General features: G+C 35.2%; 1 protein-coding gene across 1 annotated transcript in view; it reads right to left on the bottom strand.

The window, feature by feature from the left end:
- Positions 1-5,021: 5,021 nt before the first annotated feature.
- Positions 5,022-22,106, bottom strand: part of LOC131026978 (uncharacterized) — a 94,390-nt gene continuing 77,305 nt past the window's right edge. The window contains exon 5 of the mRNA XM_057956975.2: positions 5,022-5,300. Within this exon, the coding sequence (XP_057812958.2) occupies positions 5,172-5,300 (129 nt within the window). The 3' untranslated portion in view covers positions 5,022-5,171. The remainder of the gene's footprint in view (positions 5,301-22,106) is intronic.

The following is a 22,106-nucleotide window of genomic DNA, read 5'->3' on the forward strand; positions in this document are numbered from 1 at the left end:
CTGAACTTTTCTTGAATTTCTCCTTGTGTTGATTTGCAATAGCCAACTCATTTTCCAAGAAATCCTTCTGTCTCATGAGTTCAGTTTTATTACGTTCCAAGTGAATCATATCTGTTTTTAACATATCATTCTCATGACTGAGTCTTATATTTTCATTTGCAACATCATTGATTCTTCTAGCCAGATCATCTTCATTCTTCTTTCTGTTTTCAATGCCTTTACAAAATCTCATGGTCATGTCTTGCATCTCATTTCTCAAAGACATATTCTCTTGTTTCAGTTTGCTTACCAGATCATTAAGAGTCTCTTTTTCATCATCATCACTCTGTATCTTCTCATGAATTTCTCTTCTTTTGTTCTGAGCAATAGTGAGATTTTCTTGAAGTCCTTGAATGATTTCCTATGCAGCCTTCAGATCATCTTCAAGTTTTATATTCTTCAATTTTTCTGCATCATAATCTGCAAGAGATGTTTCCAATTGCTTTCTCAGATTATCCATCTGTACCGATAGAATCTTCCTCAAGCTGTTAGGCTTTTGAAAATAGTGGATCAGGCTCTGATACCAATTGTTAGGATTCCCAAAGATACTGAGAGGGGGGGCTGAATTAGTATCTTGTCATTTAATGGATTTTCTTGACTTATTAAATGAATTGCATCTCAAAATAGTATACCGATAAACAAGAATTAATGCAGTAAATAAGAACAACAACCACAACATAGAAAGCACACCATAACACAATATTTTTAGCGAGGAAACCCGGTGTGGGAAAAAGCTCGATGGGATTTGTGACCCACAATATTCGCTTACTGGCCAATAAGTGAATATTACTGTTACAATAGGGGTCTGCACATGCAGGAAGGCCAACTGCCTAAAGCTCATTGCTTAAATACAAAAGAGAAGTCTCACTGACTTACAAAAGTGGATTATGGAAATCCAATGTCATGTACTGCTTTGGATCAGCATCTGTTATGCCAGGTTCAGTACCGGTTTAAGCTCATACAACTTCCAAAACCTTATTCCAAACTCTGCCTTAATATTCGCATATTAGTTTTGCAATAATCTAACCATATCCACATATCCTAAATGATTTACAAGAGCTCATACTTATGAGTCATATTACAACTTGTTGTCGGCTTACAAAAAGATTTTACAATTAAATACAAAATACAATAAATAAAATCTTGTCGGCTAGGATGTCGGTGAACATCTTTGTCGTTGTCGGTGTCAGTGTCTGTGCCTGTGTCGATGTCTGTCGGTTCCATAGGATTGTAAGGTTGTCATCAATGACAATACCTTCAATCACCTACAATTTCTCATTGGAGTGTGCATTTGCCAACACAACAACTATCACTCATACATGCCTAGTGTCTCTTGCTATTGTCTCTTATAGTTTGAAGATTAATTGCCTCATCTTCACATGACAATGTTGAAGTCCATCACAACATGCCTTTGACAATACATATCATATACAATATGTGAAAGACAGGTAATTGGAAAACTATAATGATCATTTTTTTATGATACTCCTCTACCTAAAAATAGCAAGTTTATTCATAATTGATGCACAACTTCTTGACCACACACACACATCATTTGACGTATGATAGTACCAATAAACTTATAATAGTCCTAAAAAACCTATGATGGTCCTAAGACACTTATAAAATCCTTAAGAGACTTATGACAATCCTAATAAACTCGTGACAATCATAATATACCTATGACAATTATAAGAGACCTATAGTAGTCCTCTTAAATTCATTTTTCTCATTGCTTGTGCCCTACTAACATCACCTCTCTATGTATTGGGTTGGATCACCTCTCTATGTGTTGGGTTGGAAACCCCTAAGAAACAAAATATCTTTAGTTTTATAATCATTTAGTTACTTTAATCATTGGTTATTATTATTGTCCTAGGGCTATTATAAGTGTTTTGACATGTGACAATCTTAGTATATGTGATTTCAATAATTCTCAAAAAGTGTCAAAAATAGTTTCAAAAACCATAACCATATCTTATTGACATATCTTTAACAAGTATTCCTGGGAAACTTATTAATCATTAGTTTAAAAACATTCTCAATAATATCAATTAAAAGCTTACGCTTTCAACACAAAATAATACTTGTTAGTTATGAAGAACCTTGGCCTAAGAACATTGTATGTTTCAATTGAAAAATCTATTGTTAATAATTTATTCGTCATCTGAATAAGATATCATCATGATAATATCTCTACCATTAAACATCAACATCAACATTACTAGTATCAATGAATACTTTTAAAATATTAATTCTCTCCAATGTATCTTCCATGTATCTAAGTATGAATCCACACATCTCATGCCATAATTCACATATGCACTCCTTAGAAAGACTCCATATTAAGACAACCCACTCACCTAGTCAACTTTACCCACTAAACATGTGTTTTCTTATATAGACTCAAGCTCACACAAATACAATCAAGTGGTAACATAAAAACATGTGTCTTACAAACAATAAGAACACAAAACCATTGACCCTTCAAACTTTTTGATTCAAGCATTGGATACTTTTCCCCAATTAATTATTCTACATGTCCCACAAATAAGAAAAAACTAATCCAATTTTAGATAAAACTTTACAACTAACCCCACATAATTACATAGTGTGCCTAATCACATCTCCTAGATGCATCATAACAAAATGAATATTTAATATACCACACTATGATATTTCATGTTTATGCAAGATGTATAACACCTAATCCCAATATGAATAACATGCATTAACATGTTTTGTAGCTAGGTGATTCACATATAACCACAATATCAAAGATTACATGTACATCTATGTACTTTGTTGTTAGGTGATCTTGATGAAGACAATCAAGACCAAGTATAATATTCTCTTAGGCACACAAACTACTAATGTTAGGAAAGCATGTCAAAAGTGTGTAAATAGAAGATAAGAATATATGACCCACCTTAAAGTAATTGCATAAATAAAATATATGCAAGTAGTTAATGAATATGAAGGGAATATTAACAAAACCAAGGACAATCATACATAAAAGAGTATTGTAAGGTTGATGATTTTACACCCAGAATAGGCAAAACAAAGAGATGTTAATCACCAAAAGGATAGTAAAGCTAAAATCATGTCCATGTAATTACATAAATTAAAGTTCAATATTGTAGGTATAAGCAAGAGTGTGTAGACATTTTTACCAAACTTCTCACAAAGGGCAATTTTGAATGACTAATAAAAAGTTTGTCCATCATGGACACAATAGTAGTATCTTTGGAGCTCTCACAGTCTTCTTCAAAAGACACATATATGATTAACCTCTAGAATGGTCAAGCTCTAGAAGAACTTGTGAAACATGGAAGAGATCTAAACAAATCCAAATGGACAATTTTAGCTCCAAAAGTACAAAATGAGGTTGAAATGAATCAAGATTATTAGAGATGTTGAATTTTATTGTAATAATGAACTACTTGTCATTATTAATATAAAACCCATAAAAAATATTAGGATCTATTATTCCCTCCCTTCTAACACTAGTTGCAAGAACTATTGTTGGTTAGTTGTGATGTAAATAGAATTTAATGTAACCGAGAACTAATGGGAGAGGTCAATAAGGATAGAAAACAAAATTATGTTTTTGTATCTGCAATTGTTTAGGAAAAAAAGAGAGAAATTGCAACATCAAAGAGATTTTCGGGTAGAAAGAACAATGAATTGTAGCAACGTAGTTTGTGAAGAACGAAGAATAAATGAGTGAGAATTGTTGAAAACTACAAAAAGGGGCACGAAATTGAAGGCTCCAAACTATGAACAAAATGAAAAAGCAAAGACTCAAAATTTTGTTTTTAGTCATTTTTGGAAAATTAGGAAGTCATACCCACCTATATGCATCAAATTTTGCATTTATTATATATGATTCTATGTTGAATATGTTGAGTTAAATATGTTATGTTTAGGTTAAAAGAAATCCACCCTTTGATAATTTTCTTAAGAACTAATTAACCAATATGGAGGATTTATTCGTGTATATAATAAGCTTCTAAAATATACTAGAGGAAGGGTACAAGTAGCCCAAATAACTAACTTTGTGCACTCTAAGCTTCTAAATAGTAAATCAAATTTTGACGGTTTCTTGGTTGTCTTCATATGCAACTTAAGTGCTTATAGCTATTGTTTTGACTTTTGGGTAGTTACGACAAATGTTGTGGGATTTCTTATGCACGCAAAGGTAGAAAAATAGCAATTTTGAGTTGACATTCCATACATATTCCCTTTTGCCCCATTTAATGTTCGCTTTAACCACCACAAAATTTGCACAATTGATCCAATACCTATGCACAAATGCCTATGTACTATTGGTATCGATAAAGTTGCAAAATTAGTCTAATTACTAACATTTTTTTAGCTATTGGATATACCAATGGGCGGTTGTTGACCATAGGTTTTTAATTAGTGAAATCCAATGAACAATAATTGGGAACATGGGCAATAATTGGGCCCCTTCCCCTAGTCATTAGGTGAATTTAAACCATTTACTTCTCTTAATTTTCACAAGTAAATAATCATTAAGTTATGCAACAACCAAGCTTGTCTCAAGTGACCAAGAAACTTTTAGCATACTTATTCACCTGTCATGTCTATTTAACTTTATCATGAGCATATCATATATAATGGAAGCATGAGTGGTACATTAGCGTAGTAAGGCAAGTTGCAACCAAGCCTATTATTAAAAGAGAGATGCACATACAATAATGGTGATTTGTAACCATTTGAAACTGTAAGATGAAAATTTTGGTTTTGTTTATTCTACATCAAATTCTTTACCATTATAAATGGTTTTAAAGTCTTTAGAGAACCATCATTTTAAAAATGATCTTACTTACGTAGCATGCATCACAATTAAAAAATGCAAAAAAAATCTTGATCTTGATCTTGTCACCTTCACAAACAATCTTAACAATAATTACAAATAGAGAATGCATACTAGCCATAAAGTCTAAAATAGGATCTAAACCAACCACCAATAGATGATATCTATAAATAAATGACAATTTTTAAAACAAAGCTAAACATCAACGGGAATGCCCTTCAACAATGTTGAATATTATTAACAATAGAGTTCAAATTGCATCTTAGTTACATTTGATAAGACTAGATAATTACTCTTGATCTTCCAAAGATCGCTTTCGAGCTTTTAGATCGAGTTCAAGGTTATCTGGTAATGGATGGCTTCTTCCTCGACGAAAAAAAACAGCCAAAGCCTTCATTTTTTTACATAAATCAAATACCTGCAAAAGAAAACACCATATGAACAATCATAGATTATAATGGGTTTATTAATTAGAGATAATGAACGGGAATGGATTATTTTAATAGTAATTTTTATGGTTGATTATAGTGATATGCCATTTTGATTGCTTTTTATTATAAAATGAATGTATACATATCAATTGTCAATTGAAATAAGCACACTAAAACATTTTGAAGCTCGGAAATATTACTTCTATTATAAGGTTGCTCATCACAATTTGATGCCTAAGGTAGAAAGTAGTACATGAAACTTAATTAAGATATGTTTTTAATAAAAATTAGAAGTCCAAATGTGATTTTAAATCTCTTAACAAAAGCAACTATGGAAGATTACCTTCTTATTAGAATAACAACAATACAATTACATATTTTAGTTGGATGACCCCCAAAACAAGCTCAAAAGAACAAGGAAAAAAAAGGAATTGGAATGAGGAAACAAGAACAATTAGAAACTACAAACCTTGCAACTCTTCATTAGGAGAGCCCAAAGTTACATTAAGGATGTGTTGCAATTGGGCAAGCATACTAGATGCTATGATTTACAAATATTATAATATGCATAGTTTTGAACGTACATAAAATGTGTATAAACAATCATTGTATTCATGTCATATTATATAAAAGCAAATGAGTTTCACATCATAGACCCAACTAAAATTGTCATGGGTGGAGCACCTTGTTGTGGCCATAGGAACACTTAGAGGTGAGGGTTGCACTTATGGCAATGCATCGACCAAATCCAAACCCCATATTCCACCACAGAGGCACCTTCAAATATGGTTGACTATAACTATGTTAAGGAACCAAGCCCATCCTAGTGTCTTCAACGAGCTATACCCCAAATGTACCCTAACATCTTGAACTCTATAATTCTAGGGATAAGGGCTGTAAGCAAGCAACAACACTCGAAGTTTTATAGATGGGAACTTATATAACTCTATAACAAAGACGATCTCGATCAATCCAAACATTTATCCTCAAGTAAAAAGGCAAGCAAAGACCAAAAGCAATCAAGCTAGATAATTTAGTTGCCTTGCAATTGATGTAAACCCAATATCTACTTGGTGTTGTAGGTTCAAGAATCCCCTACCCTAAATCAAGGATGTGCCATTCATCTTCTCACAATATTGAATATTTGTATGTAGGTTCAAATGTTGGACTCAAATGTTGAATATGAGATAATCTCTCTTTCCCAGTATGCAATAATGTGATTTTGAAGGATGAAAAGAATCTTGCGATAGCTAACTTTCTAGCTAATCATAGAATCAATCAAAATCCTTTAACTACTCTCCATAGTCATTTTTCTGCATCTTAGAATGGAATTGAACATCATCTAAGTTTCTATTTTTTTTCTCTATTTTTATCCTGATATCAAGTGAGTGTTATATTTTATCTAAGATAGGTGTGTTAGTATGGTTTTTGTTTGGTTTATTCCCATCTAAAGATGGCATTAGAGTCGGATGTTATGTAAATTGTGAGACTTTTTGGCTACATGAAAGTGAATTCCCAAGCCTCATACAATGTCCCTTTGTACTATAATGCTAAGCTATGCAAATATAAATTTGGAGTACCTAGAGGAGATTTTGTTTTAATATAGCATGTGTAAGCAACTATGAGAGGCCAAGTGAGGCTTTTTTGTATGGAATCAATGTGGAGGCCTTTTGGTAGGGTGGTTGTGCGATTGTGGCAAAATGGGGTTTTAATATGCTTTATGGCACTTTCAGACTGGATGTCACAAGAAATCTTTCTATTTAGAGACTCAATGTGCCATGGTGTGATCTTATATAGACATCTAGAACAATTTATTTTTCCCCTAGTGCTGCTAAGATTTTTTATGTATATTCTTGGTGAGATTGATTTGGATGCTCAAGGGCCTCCTTGGTTGAAGGCAGCGATAAACAAGGATTTCATGTAGAAACTAGCTATTTGTGTTCTTGAGTGATTTAGGGTTTGGTTGCTCTAGTTGGTGCTCCCAAACTTTTACGAGGCCCCTCTCGTATGGGAAAAATTTTCCACGCCTTGTACCATGTCCCATTCTATTAATGCTAAGTTATGCGAATGTAAGTTGGGAGTATGAAAGGAGATTTTGTTTTAATGTGGCATGTGTGAGGCCAAATGAGGCTTGACAGTGGTTTTAACTTTCAAGTTCTTATGTCTTATAGTAGGGTGGTTGTGTAGTTATGGCTACATGCGGTTCTATATGCTTTTTGGCACTTTGTGATTGCACATAACAAGAAAGCTTTGATATTTAAAGACCCAAGGCAATGGCATAGTCTCATTTAGACATCTAGAATAAATATTTGTTAAAGTATCTTCTTGATGAGACTAGTAAGGAATCTCAAGGGCCTCCTAGGTATAAGGAATGGTAAAGAAGGATTTCATGGAGGAGCTAGCTTGTTATGTTCCCAAGGTGTTTGTTAGAGTTTGGTTGCTCTAGTTGGTGCTCCCAAACTCTTATGATGCCCTTCCTCCATCCAAAACAATGCTAATGGTAAAAGGAGATGGTGTAAAGATAGTTGCAAATAGAAGCTATTGGTGTACGGGCTACATGTAGCAACTGAATTTCTAAATATTGCAAAGTGAGTTACAAGTGTTAACAGTGTTAGGAAGACATTGGCAAGGTAAATATTGGGTCTTTAGCATGGGGTATGCCTCTATACCCTAGATACCACAAGCACCCAAGTGATAAAATAGAGGAGACAACAAAATGGGGACAAGTAGACGTCTCTAGAATTGGTTAATGGAGGTGATTTAAATTGCCTATCTATTTGTGCTGCTTTTGCTTATTGTTGTTGGCTATGATGTTTAATCAAGTGTTTGGTTGGTGATGGGTTCCTCTTTGCTTACATTCCATGTGTTCAGCACCCTTAGTCAACACAAGATTAGGTGACTATTTTTTTGTATTTTTTCTCAGTTGCATGCTAATGGTAATAAGGTGCTATACACTATTGCATGGTGATGGCATCTATGGCATCTTTTGTAATATGATTTGACAATAGGCTTTTTGGCCATTATAATAGTGTACTTGCTTATTTTCAAGGTGGGTCCCCCAATAGAATCCCCAACAACTTAATCTAAAAAAATAGAAAAGTTAAGTAGTTAGAAATAAAAGACAATTTTACTTATGTTTTTATTACTTCAGATTGCACAAGGTACAACAGCAGAGGATACACAAGTTAAATCAGCTATCTAGTGTATCATTATGTAAGTAAACCTTTTTTATTAAATTAAACCCTAAACGAACATTTAAAACCCTACAATATCATTTATATTTTTAGAAACCCTGAGAATGACATTTACAAATTTAAATTTTAAATAAATTGAAAATAAAAGTTATATGATTCATTCATTGACATTTTCATTTTGTTTGATTGAATATTACAATGATAAATACATTAGAGTTGAGCTGTTACTTGATGAATGACAACTGACAAAGAAGAACAAAGTGGACTGTTCCTCTTCCTCTAGCTAAAGGCCGAAGCTTAATTGCAAATAGCAAATTGTTAAATGCTGATTGTGATTTCAATTTAGGGCGGACTATCATATTTATATGTTTTTTTTGGGAGGGGGCTACTTACAAATTAGGGTCAGGGTGGCAGCATTAGTTTTCTTATAATTTGTTTAAGTGTTTGGTATGGTCAGGAGGCCCCCAACCTTCCCCTCAAAATGGCCCAGGGATGCCTAGGTGTACCCTAGCCATCTCAGGGATGGCAAGGAGCCCCCTTGCCTCCAATTGTAGGATGGGAAATCCCACGTTGTAGGCAGAATTAAACGGTTGAAGGAGCAACATTTTGTTCCCATCCCCAAAATGACCTTCGCCAAAATATTGCAGTTCCCCAACTAATAGTATACAGTGTTGAACAACGTGTTCTACATTAGATTTCAGCTATTATAGTCGATATCTATTGACTTGAGGATGTTGTATTTTTTAATTCGCCTCCATTGGTCACTAATATATAGGACAACAATTTCTTCTATGGCCTCTTACAGTCATATCGTTTCTCATCTCGTTATGCTCACTATTAGACTATGATCTTATATAATATATAGGGTAATGTGTATTTGAAAAATAGTCTGCTCCACAATCAAGCAGTTTTCGACAAAGAAGATGTCTGCAATTCTTGTAACGTTATATGCTGGTACAATTCTAGTTTTGCTTAATTTAAAAATGTTCCAATAGTTCCAACCAATAGAATGTAATTTTAATTCATGATATTAGGCTTTGGCAGTCATTCTGTAGTGATTGCCTGTTCTCTACTGAAGTCTCTCTTACACACTAATGAACTGCAACCCTAGATGGATATAGGATTCAAGATACTGTACAGCAAATTTCATATGCATTGTACAAGACTAGGACATGCTTCAAGAAGGTACAACTATGCATTTGAAAAGATGATAAGGCGGCATGGGAAAAGGAAAAAAAGCTATAATAGAAATTACAGTCTCTGTGGCATGAAGGCCTTCCACAGATAACAGTAGCAAAACTACTATGGTATCTCTAAGCTGGAAAGAAACAAGAAAGAAAAAAATAGAACTCACATTAATTTGCACATATGACCAAAATAGATTAGTCCCTGCTATGCATTTAATAATAAAGTATGCAAAGGGTTGTAAGTAGTCAGTTTATGGCTACCTTAACTCCTAATTATGTCATATTATCATTATTATATTGTTATTTAGTTATTTAGGTCAGCCTAGGGCCTATATAGTCATATCTAAGTCAGCCTGGGTCATATCCTAAGCATAAGTAGGCTATATATAGGAGGCTGTGAGTCTTATTTCATCACCAGATTGTGAATTGTGTCCTCATTGAAGATATTTGGAGGTTTGCACCCTCAGTGGCTTGTTAGTCTCAGTTTTTATAAAGTATTTGCAGCATATTTCAAATTACCTTCCTCACTTGTGCAAGTTATTTCATAACAAAGAGCATGATCTTGGCACCATGAAGATGAATCATTTTTTACAATTTTGGAGGTTATTTTAAAAATTGCCTATCTTTCAAATTTGGGCAAATTCTTTTCTGGTTTTTGGAGGTATTTTAAGAACATATTGAAGCAACTTCAGTCCGAATTTCAGAGGAATTGGAGCAGAATTGAGTGATTTATTGCACAAATAGGGTTTCTGCCAGAAAAATTTGGAAAGCATATATCTCCAAAGATCTGAGCGAATTTCTTCCTGATTTTTTAACGGTTTTTTGAGAGGTCATTGAAAATTCAACAGTAAAAAAATTAGAGAATTTGGAGCAGAAATAAGTGACTTGTTGCAAAATCAAGGTTTCCAATAATTTCACTCTCAAGACAGCAAATCTGCTAATTTTGTGGACATTTCTCTTAGTGTCATTTTGGTCCTAGCAAGTTACACTAAAAGTTTAAGTCATTTAGATTTCAATTGTGTGTTTTTTGCAAATTTATTATTTTCTAACATGATGGGGCCTTCTACAAGAGGCAAAAGAAAATTTGCCACACCGGGAAAATCTCCTGATAAGGATGAGGAAATAATTGAGGATACTATTCCCAATGAGGAAATCAGCAAGGTTAAGGAAGAAGTTTCATCAGTGAAGACGGAGTTGAAGGGGGGTATTTATCAGCTGCAAGGAGATATATTGGAGATATGGAACATGTTGAGTACTTATATAAATGGATCAAGAAAGGATGTCTCAAGCAACCAAGGTGAATCTTCAAGGTCAGCTAATCTTGATCCAAATTCTAATATTCATTTGGGATCTAGAAACTGGATACCAAAGGTGGATATGCACAAGTTTGATGGCAAGGATCTCCACTAACATGGATACACCAAATGGAGAATATTTTTGATGTACATCAAATACCAAGTGGACAAAATTTGATTGCGGTGTCCCTATATCTAGAGCTAGAGCAATTCATTTGGTATCAATGGCTATGTACTCAACAACAACAAAATGGGTCTCACTGTATCATGGTCAATTTTTATAGAGGAGCTACAATCATAGTATAGCAATAGTGTCATCAACAACTTCTTAAGCCAGTTAGCTAAACTTCAACAAACAAGATTTGTCAAGGATTACATTCGACAATTCCAAAATCTATCTATGAGAGTGGATACAATTACAGAGGAGACTTGAATGACTTATTTTTAGGTGGTCTCAAGGATCACATTCAACATGAGGTATGCATGTGATGAATAATGATGAACAGTAAATACCCAACAGATACTGAGAGGGGGGGTGAATCAGTATGGACAAAAACTTCTTCAACAACTTAAACTGCAAAGACTGCACTAACTGGTAAACAATATCACCAATCTAAATCAAGGCACTACCGGTAAAACACAGTATGACTGTAAAAGATATAAACCGGTAACATCTAGATCTTCTCAAAACCTAATGTCTCATCTCAACTTCACCCATATGCTTAAGCAAGTAATACATCAGAAATACAATGACCATTGGATCAGCTTGCATTACCACTTAACAGAAAACACTAAAACATCACATGAAAAAGCATCACACATAACACACTGATTTTTCACGTGGAAGCCCAACTGGGAAAAACCACGGTGGGGATGAATACCCACAAGTTCTTGAACTCTTCTGAAGTTCGCTCTGTTAGGAGCCTAGTCCGGTTAAAGACTTTACAACTGGTTCTGTTAGGAACCGATCCTGCTAGGGATCACCCAGTTAAGGGATGGCTAAATACCTGGTTAGAGGTTAAAACCTTGTTAAAGGTTACCTTGTAAGAGGATTTGAAGAACTCAATGATTTTGAGTCACCCTGTTAAAGGATTTACAAAAAGCCTGTTAAAGCTACCCGGTAAAGGGATTTTCCATCTGCTGAAATGGTTAGAAGTCATCAGGCAATAAACTAATCTGATAACAGCACTTAATGCCAAGGTAGATCCACTTCAGTTCCTTTACATCTGCAATCACACTCTGCAAATCTCTACTTACTCCTTAGGTCTGGCAAGAATCACCTCACATACATTCATTTGCCAACAACTTCAAAATAAAAATCATCATTGACCTTATAGACAACAATTAGGTCGGTGGCCAAAACCTAAAACCCTAAGCATCTAGGTTAACAATACAGTCGGTCCAATCTTGGCCGTTTAAACACATTACATAGGGTAAAACAATCTTGAACAAATCTCAAGACGCTCTCCATCGTCCGTTCTTCACCTCTTTTGGAAGCTGATAACCCATCACGCACTCTCCGCCGTTTACAAAGATTTTGCACATTCCCGAGGTAGATAGAATCAATCTTCTTCATACAAGATCCTCAAGGAGACCCTTCACACGCACAAGGTTGACGTGGCAATGCGATCTAATCTTCATTTCAATGCTAACTCATCACAGGATGTCGTCGGTCGAATCACACAGACTTGGAATGCATCAATCGGAAACCCTAAAGCTGAGACTACCAACCGGTAGTCATATCAAATGAAACCCCGATACAAACTTTGCATATACCGGTTCACACTCCAACATACCGGTTCACTTTTTGCATATATCGGTTCATACCATCATACCGGTTCACTTTTTGCATATACCAGTTCATACCATCATACCGGTTCACTTGCCGGTTTGCTTACTTCAATATACTGGTTCATACTTCAGCATATTGACATCAATGACAACATACAATCCCATCATGTCATCAAACTCTGCACATATGCCAACAGCATGTTTAATCCTAACCATACAAATGTGTCTTTTATCTTAGCATTCAAGGTAGAGGAAAAATATTTGATTTCTAGAAGGCAAGGGGTTGATAGGATAAGAGAAAAAGGATTTTGAACACCACAACAAATTGAGGAGAAGAGAGCAAAAGGTTTATGTTTTAATTGTGATAGCAAATATAGTCGAGAACATAAATGCAATGAAAATAAGTTCTATATTAAAAATCCAAGTGAGGAAGAAGAGGAACCAATATTAGAAGGTGACAACGCGGTAGATGAGGAATCACAAGATTCTCAACCAATTATTTCTTATCATGTGCTTGCTGGTCTTACCGCCCCACAAACTCTCAAAGTAGTGGGTTTCTTGAAGGAGCGAGTAACAATGTTGATAGACTCAAGTAGTACTCATAACTTCATCAACAAAAAGTAGGCTACACATTTAAATTGTTTTATATATCCAGCTCAAAGTTTCATGTCTTGATTGTTGATGAAGGTAATTTAAACTGTTTAGGGAAATGCCATAACATTAAATTATCCATGGGAGATTATTATCGTGATTGCCCAATGTTTGCTATTTCCATGGGGGCAACAAATATTGTTTTAGGAGTACAGTGGCTTACCACCTTGGGAACAATTGAGATGAACTTCCAAGAACTATTCATGAGATTTCAATCAAAAGGAAGGATAGTGGAGCTAAGAAGGTTGAATGCAAAATCCCCACAGATGGTAAGTGCTCATCAAATGCAAATGTTGCTTAAGAAAGAAGCTAATGGATTTGTGGCCCAATTATTTTCTTTGGAAGCCTATCAATCGAATGCACCTACCCATCCAAATTTACAAGTAATTATAGATTGTCACTCAGCAGTTTTTGGAGAGATCCCTAACAGGAATCATGATCATGCCATACTACTAGTGCAAGGAACCCAAGCACCCAACATCAAGCCTTACATGTACCCATATATACAAAAAAATGAGATTGAAAATATTGTTCAAAAGATGCTAGAAGCACGAATTATCAAGCATAGCCAGAGTGCTTACTACTCACCAATGGTAATGATGTATAAGAAGAATCAAACATGATGCATGTACCTAGACTATAGAGTGCTCAACAAGTACACCATCAAAGATAAGTTTTCTATTCCAATCATTCATGATTTATTAGATGAATTGAATGGAGCTATGTTTTTTACAAAGTTAGATCTTAGATTGGGTTATCACCAAATTTGAATTAAGGAAGAAGATATTACCAAGACAACATTTAGGACTCATGAGAATCATTATGAGTTTTTAGTGATGCCTTTTGGTCTTACTAATGCACCATCTACATTTCAAAGTTTGACTCCATCTTAAAGAAATTTTTGAGGAAGTTTGTATTAGTGTTCTTTGATGATATATTAATTTATAGCAAGACATGGGAGGAATATGTTGCAAGATTGGTCAGAATGAGTTGTTGATGTGTTGTCATTGATGTCAACATGCTTTGGTTGCCATTAGTGACTGGTTGGTATAGTTGATATTGAGTTTCTGTGCAGTTGTGCTGAGAGAATTGCTCTGCATATCTTCTATATTGTATATTTATTCATGCGATTTGGATATGTTGTCAAGCAGTGTTTAGAGATGCTAGATTCGAGATTTGGTGCTTCGGATTGCTATGCTAAGGAAGTTGCGTTCACTAGCGTGTGACAGTGTTTGACAATATTTTTGTGTGAAATGCATGCTCTGTATTTCTCTGCTTTATGGTTTCTGGTGTTGTGGTTTTGGAGATAAGTTGATAATGTCCTTAAGCTTCATTCTATTTAGTTGGCACGAGTTCATGGGCTTCGGAAGCATGGTTTCAAAGTTCAATGGTGTTTACTCTAGGTTTGGCCGACCTCAAACGTTTCCACTTGACATTATTGCTCTGATGATTACGAATCATTGTATAATGTGTTCGATGTTCATTTTGGTCTCTGTTAAGATGTGTCGTGGTCCACTTTACATTCTTTTCCATCGCAGGAATGTTTAGTGCCGACCTAATTTGAATTGTGTTCGGTTAAGATGCTTAGTCGACCTTGGGAGATTTTGCATGTGAGGATGATATAAATAAAGGATAATTTGTTGAGGATGACGTGTGGTGAGAGTGTGGGAATGTGAAAAGGAAGGGAAGTGAGTTGTGGCATATATGCATGCGATGAAGGTGTATGAAAGAGGATCAATCTCCCTGATTGTTTGAGTTGGTGATAAGTATTGTTTGAGATGGTGAAAAGTGTTGTGCAGTGTGGACTTTCATGTGTTAGCTACTGAAAGTAGTGAACCGAAGGTATCTACAGTTCTTACGGTTGCACAGGTATATCAGTGTTGGATTATTTCTCTTTTATTCTTCTTCATCTAGGCAGTGAGCCCTCCGACAGTGAGCCTTTCTTTCTTTCTTTCTTCCAAGCAGTGAGCCCTTTAGCAGTGAGCCTTTCTTTGTAAAAATCACCTTAACCGGTGTCACCCTAACAGGTGTTCATATATTGAGAATAGCATTCACCGTGGTTTTTCCCTTAACAAGGTTTTCTACATAAAATCTAGTGAATCATTGTGTATGATGTGTTCTGCTTTTCATGCACATATTTTTCTATGGATTAAGTGATAAAGTTAAGTTACTATGGATCTGATTTAAGGAAAGGTTTTAGAATTGTTTGTACAACTTATTCACCCTGCCCCCCTCTCAGTTGTCTTGTGCATAAGAACATTCGACAGAACATTTATATCATATCGATATAGCACTAGAAGTTCTTCAAGATCACCAGCTCTATGCTAATCCTTTCAAGTGTGCTTTTGGTCTCAAAGAAGTAGAGTACTTGGGACACATAGTTTCACATGAAGGAGTAAAGGTGGACCCTAACAAAACTGGGGCTCTTGTGGAATGGCCTTTTCCCAAAATTATTAAGAAATTGAGGGGTTCACTAGGGTTGACTAGATGTTATAGAAGATTTGTGAAGAACTCTGGTTGTCTAGTAGCAACACTCATAACTCTATTGAAGAAGGATTATTTTCAAAGGAACGAGTTAGGTAATGTGGCATTTGAGAGATTCAAGGAGGCTATGTGCACTACTCTAGTTCTTGCTACTCTAAACTTCACCAAGGATTTTATTGTGGAATGTGATGCTTCAAGTAATGGTATTGGAGCAATCCTCATGCAAGAAGGTCAACCCATTGCTTTTGAGAGCCATTAATTAAAGGGTAAGAATCAACTCAAACCTATTTATGAGAACAAAATGTTAGCCAATCTTCATGTAGTAAAACAATGGAGGCCATATCTAATGGGAAGGCACTTCAAAATTAAGACAGATCATGATAGCCTAAAATATTTTTTGGAACAGGGATTCTCTTCTAAAGAGCAACAAAAATGGGTCATTAAGATGTGGGGTATGACTTTGAGATTGTATACAAAAAAGGAAAGGAAAACATTGTGGCAGATGCATTACCTAAGAAGGATGAAAACGATGAAGCATTATTGTGTGCCATTTCAATATTGCAAGCAGATTGGGTAGCAGAAGCTAATGCAAAGTGCAAAAATGATGTCGCTACAAGTAATCTCATTCAACAATTACAAAGTGATCTAAGTAGTTCAGATAAGTTTTGTTGGAAGAGAGATGCTTTGTGGTATAAAGAGTGATTATACCTATGCAAGAATTCCACTTTGAAATAAAAGACCCTCACAAAACTTCATGAGTCTTCGATAGGTGGTCATTCACGATTTTTGAAAACATTATCGAGTCAAGCAAGATTTCTTTTGGGAAGGACTAAAAGGGGATGTTATGAAATTTGTGGCTGAATGTTTAGTTTGTCAAAGTAATAAAGGGGAGACAATTAAGACATAGGGTCTCTTGCAGCCCTTAGTTATTCCTAGCCAAGATTTGGTAAGAAGTCTCCATGGATTTTTCTACAGGTCTTTCAAGATCTAAAGGTAAGAATGTCATCATGACTGTGACTAAATATGCCCATTTTATTGCATTATCACATCTTTTACATGAGCATAGTGGAAAAAGCATTTCTAGAGAATATACAAAAGCTGCATGGTACACCTAAGGTTATTGTTAGTGACCATGATCTTATCTTTACTAGTAACTTTTGGACAGATTTATTCTCATATTTGGGAACTCAATTGGCTCATAGTTCTTCATAACATCCTCAATTTAATGGGCAAGTTGTTAATAAGTACTTGGAAGGGTATCTACGTTGTTTCACTTCAAATAAAGCAATCTCGATAGATAGACAAGCTACCACTAGCAAAATGATGGTATAACACTTCCATAGCTCATAAAAAATGTCTCCCTTTATATAGCTCATGAAAAATGTCTCCCTTTATGGCACTATATGGATATCATCCTCCTTCCATTACATCATCATTGAGGGCGTCACCAAGAGTTCAAGCTATGGATGACCAAATGCTTCATCAGCAACAAGTACTTTCAGGACTCAAGGAGAATTTGGCCATGGCACAAAATCAAATGAAGCAACAAGTGGACCAACATTGTAGTGAAAGAAGTTTTGAAGTTGAAGACTGGGTATTCTCGAGATTGCAACCTTATAAGAAAATATTATTGAAGCAACAAACAAAGAATAATAAGTTGCCACCAAAATATTATGGCCCATACCAGATCATGCAAAAAACAGAGGTAGTATTGTCTATAAGCTCGAGTTGCCGCCAACAACCAAGACTGTCATGTCCCCTTTTCAAAATTTTCTAAAAATAGTAACTCAGCAGTCCTGAAATAGCAAATCAGGAGCAATGAACAGTTTTGGAAATATTAATAAATTTGGTGATTTGGTTGATATTAAAATATTATCTAAACACCAAATACATTTAATATTAATTATATTTCAAATGTTGGCTTGGGATTCTCTTTTAGCTTGTATTTGCCATTTAGTGGTTATGATAAGCCAGAACAAGTGGCACAGTGCTTTTGGAGTGAAAGAAATCAGTGGACACTTGGCAACGGGAGTTTCATGCACTACATGCAAGGGAATATCTTCCCTTGGTCGTATTTTAGATTCCAACTTGAAAATTGAAGGGTTTTGCAATAAAACAAGTTTTTGGCTTAATTTTGGAGCATTCACTTTGTTATTTTCAGGAAGCTTTTGCTTTCTCTTCAGAGGCTGATAAACCTGTGAAGACCAGTCTTCAGGGCTGATAACCCATGGAGATTTGAGGCTCAAGGGCAGTGGTTTCGGGGGTCCCCAAGAGAAGTTACATATTGCCAGTGTGCTGAAAGATTTTAGATTTCCTTGTTTTTCCTAATAGTTTGTAGGAAGTTTTCAGCAGTTTGGGTGCTTCCAGTTTCAGTTTTGTTTCAGATTGTTGTAGCTGATAATAACAACATTTTTTGCTGTATGTTGCTGTTGTAAACCATTTCAGACCTGATATTTCATCAATACTTAAGATTTTGTGTGTTGGGTGAAGAATATTGAAAAACAGTGTGGTTCTGCAGTGCCTGTTGGCACCCTGTTTGGAGTTTTCTTGTAATCTGAGTTGCAGGAGTTCACTTTCAGATATGAGGCCGTGGGATTTCTATTAATTTACTTTATTTTTCATTAATGCATACATCAAAATCATATAGGGTAAGTTTGGAAGGGTTTCAATGAGTTTCAACACATTTCAGGCTTATTGGGTGTGATAGATTTGACAATTTTGTATGCAGATTTGTACTGAAAATAAAGAATGATAAATCTATGATTCAAAGCAGATTTTGGCCATACATTTGGGGTTATTTTATGATCATTTACATGCATTTTCAATTTGGTGAAGTTTCAAGTTAATTTACGAACCAGATTGTTGAATCGGGTGCATAGTTTGTAAGATTTCCTAATAAATCTTTGTGGGTATTTCAATTTAATTTGAAAGAATCTTATCAAAGGGTTTTATAATGATGAATTAATTTCATTTTCTGTCCCCTTATGAAATTTGATTAATTTATCAAATGTATTTAACTTGGGACATTACAAAGACACGTCCAATTTTTCACGTTTCCAGTTTGAAGAAAGTAATTGCGCATAACATCCCTAGACAAACAATATTATCAGAGCTTAATGAAGAAGGAATGTAATGTCCACTTTTTAAATGCCCTAGCTTTTGCCCTAAAATCCTACTAGGGTTGGGAACATTAACTCAATCATATGATATCACTAATTCATTGATGGAATTCAACCATACGAGAGTTAGGATAAGGGGCATATTAGGGTGCCTTAAACGATCCTCTACCCTAGGCCCAAGAGCCGATATACCATCCCTCTTGGCCATCATGTGGCCCCTTGCCATCCATATGAGGGGGTGTACCTAGTGAGGAATCCTATAACCGTTCCTCTCTTCTTGTCACCCTTATCCTCCTCTCTATGATTGGAGTTCCTTAATCCAATGGTCAACCATGGTACAGCTTTAGGGAAACTACAATAGAGTCTCCAGAACGTCCTTCCCTTCTAAGCCCAAGGGCAGGGCACTCCTTGCACCCCTTGGCCTCATGGGACTATCCGTCACCACCATTAGGTGGCATGCTTAGAAGAGGACCTCATAACTGTTTCCCCTCCTTGTATCCCTTATTATCCCTACCATGATTGATTGCAGCATTTAAACAAACATATAAATAATTACACATTATTGCCTATATTCTATATATAAGAGATCACATAATAATACCATATTCCTAGATTGCATAAACATTATTCATAAGCAAGTAATTATAAATATAATCAATCATGCTGTCTACCATAAGAATTAATACTTCATACCAAATCACAATTAGAATATTACACCTTTGTATGCCTGAATCTGGCTATCTATGTCATCTGATCCTCTTCAATCTCTTCTAATTTTAGTATATAAAATCAGAGTCTGCTCTTTGACCTGATGCTTAATTTCAGATTAAATGCTTACTCCATTCCATTCATTTTATTGATAAATCTTTATTTCTTGTCCATCCACCAGTAAGCATATGTATAGTATTTATTTATATATTTCTCCTTTGTCCTGATCAGATCGTTATTTTCTGATTTCTTATTTTATTTATTTCAATTCCTGTTTTTTTTGTTTTTTTCCTATTTCCTTCTTATGCACTCAACAAATGACTTGTATCTCCTATTTAAATCTTTATAGGAAAGGGTCACAACCCCTCATCCAAACATTTGCCCTTAATAACTTCAATCGCTAGTATGGAACTAGCGTCACTTTTTTTTCCTTAATTATTATCTCCATAGACTTATATGTTAATGATGCTATCTCAAATGATATCCTTATTTGTTAATTTAGGCAGATTATCATTGTCTAATGCTGGGGAAACAATCTCTGATGCCAGAAGTTTTTCTGACACCAGCAGTCTTTGTCTTTTGTGAAGTGTGATTCATATTCCTTGTGTAAAATATGCAAGTCCCATGGGTGATTGGATTAAGTCCTTAATCTCAAAGAGAGGACATGACAAGGAAGAATCATATTGGAACCAAAGTTCATTCTCCAAACATGTACAAAGAAGCTAAGGACTAGAACACTCAATGAATATCCCATTCAATGGAAGAATCTACCAGTTGAAGATGCCACATGGCAAGATGAAGAGTTCATTCAAAAAAAACCCACACTCGGTTAGCATTGAGGACAATGCTTCTTTGAAGAGGGGGAGTGTTAATGTAATAGTGTCGGTCGTCTCCTTCATAGCCGACATAGTCAACTAAATTGTCTAAGTGGCCTATCGACCTTAGACAATTTAGCTATATCGACTTGCCTTTATTATTAATTATCCCACCATCCTTGATAATAAAATCGGGAAGCATAAGACGTGTTAATATATATATAATAAATCATCACTTATGAAAAGGTATGCCGCTAAAAGGAAAAGCCAACCTTCTTGAGGAGTCGTGATGGTTGGAGGAACCTGTGTTTGGGTATATGTAAGGCATTGATATTATTCATCCAAAAACACACTAAGCATATCGTGTATTCCCTAGCAGATCAAGTTATCTTCTACAGAAGTCCGATTCATTCTTCTGCAGTTCGTATTCATTGAATCTGGCAGGTTAAAGAGCATTCATCCTACAGCAAGAAGAATCAGGTCCAACATACATTCAGCAGATCGAGTTTATAACTGAATTATACAGTTCGATTATTATATTACCTTGTGTGGTATATTGTTGTGTGCATAAAGCTTCAAGCAGTGAAGCCATTCTTTGTAAATCATATTCAGACCTGATTAAATATAACTGAGAATTTTGTGGCTGGGTTTTTCACCTTCATAAGGAAGATTTTCCCAGGGTAACTTGGAGTTGGTGTTCATACTGTTCATTTGTGGTGAATTTGGTTTCTGCTATAATCTGATCACTTAAATTTAACAGGGGGCATGCATGCCCCCTTAGTCCTAGCATATACATAGAGTTATGAGTAGTCAGCTTGTGGCTACCTTAACTCCTAATTAAATCATATTAGGGCCTATAGAGTCATATCTAAGTCGTCTTGGGTGATATCCTAGCATAACTGGAGTATATATAGGAGGTAGTGAGTTTATTTCATCATCAGATTGTGCATCGTGTTCTCATTTGAGATATTTGGAGGTTTTTCCCCTTGACATGGCTTGTTATTCTTAGCTATCATAAAGTATTTGCAACATATTTCATATTATCTTCCTCATTTGTGCAAGTTATTTCGTAACAGTCTGACTCAAACTAAATACCAGTTATACAGCAAATGGGAGAAAAAAGAGGCTCCAAAAAGCAAATGCTTAAAGCTAAAGATAGAACATTCAATATGAGGAGCTAAACCTAAAGCAGTTAAAAGTTAAAACCCTACATGTAGGAGCCAAGAAAAACAAAAAATATCTTTGAGATAAGAGGAACCCTCAATAAAACATGGAATTAAAGACGATCAAATCAGAGCACCCAAGTCAAGGACCAACACTGTCACATGTGTGTAGCAAGGCTTGGACCAGAAGAACCATTAACAATATCATCTATAATCTCAAAAGGGCCAACATAAGATCCAAGAATGCTCGTTAGGGAATGCCCTAGGTTGAGAGAGCTTAATTAGATGATCCAAAGAGAGTCCAACTACTCCCTTTAGAACCTCTCCAAACATTTTGGTTAGTGAACCTGTGGTGGTATAGAAAATAATAGTAAAGAAATTTTCCA

This window comes from Cryptomeria japonica, chromosome 10 (assembly GCF_030272615.1).
Source record: "Cryptomeria japonica chromosome 10, Sugi_1.0, whole genome shotgun sequence".
NCBI classification, from domain to species: domain Eukaryota; kingdom Viridiplantae; phylum Streptophyta; class Pinopsida; order Cupressales; family Cupressaceae; genus Cryptomeria; species Cryptomeria japonica.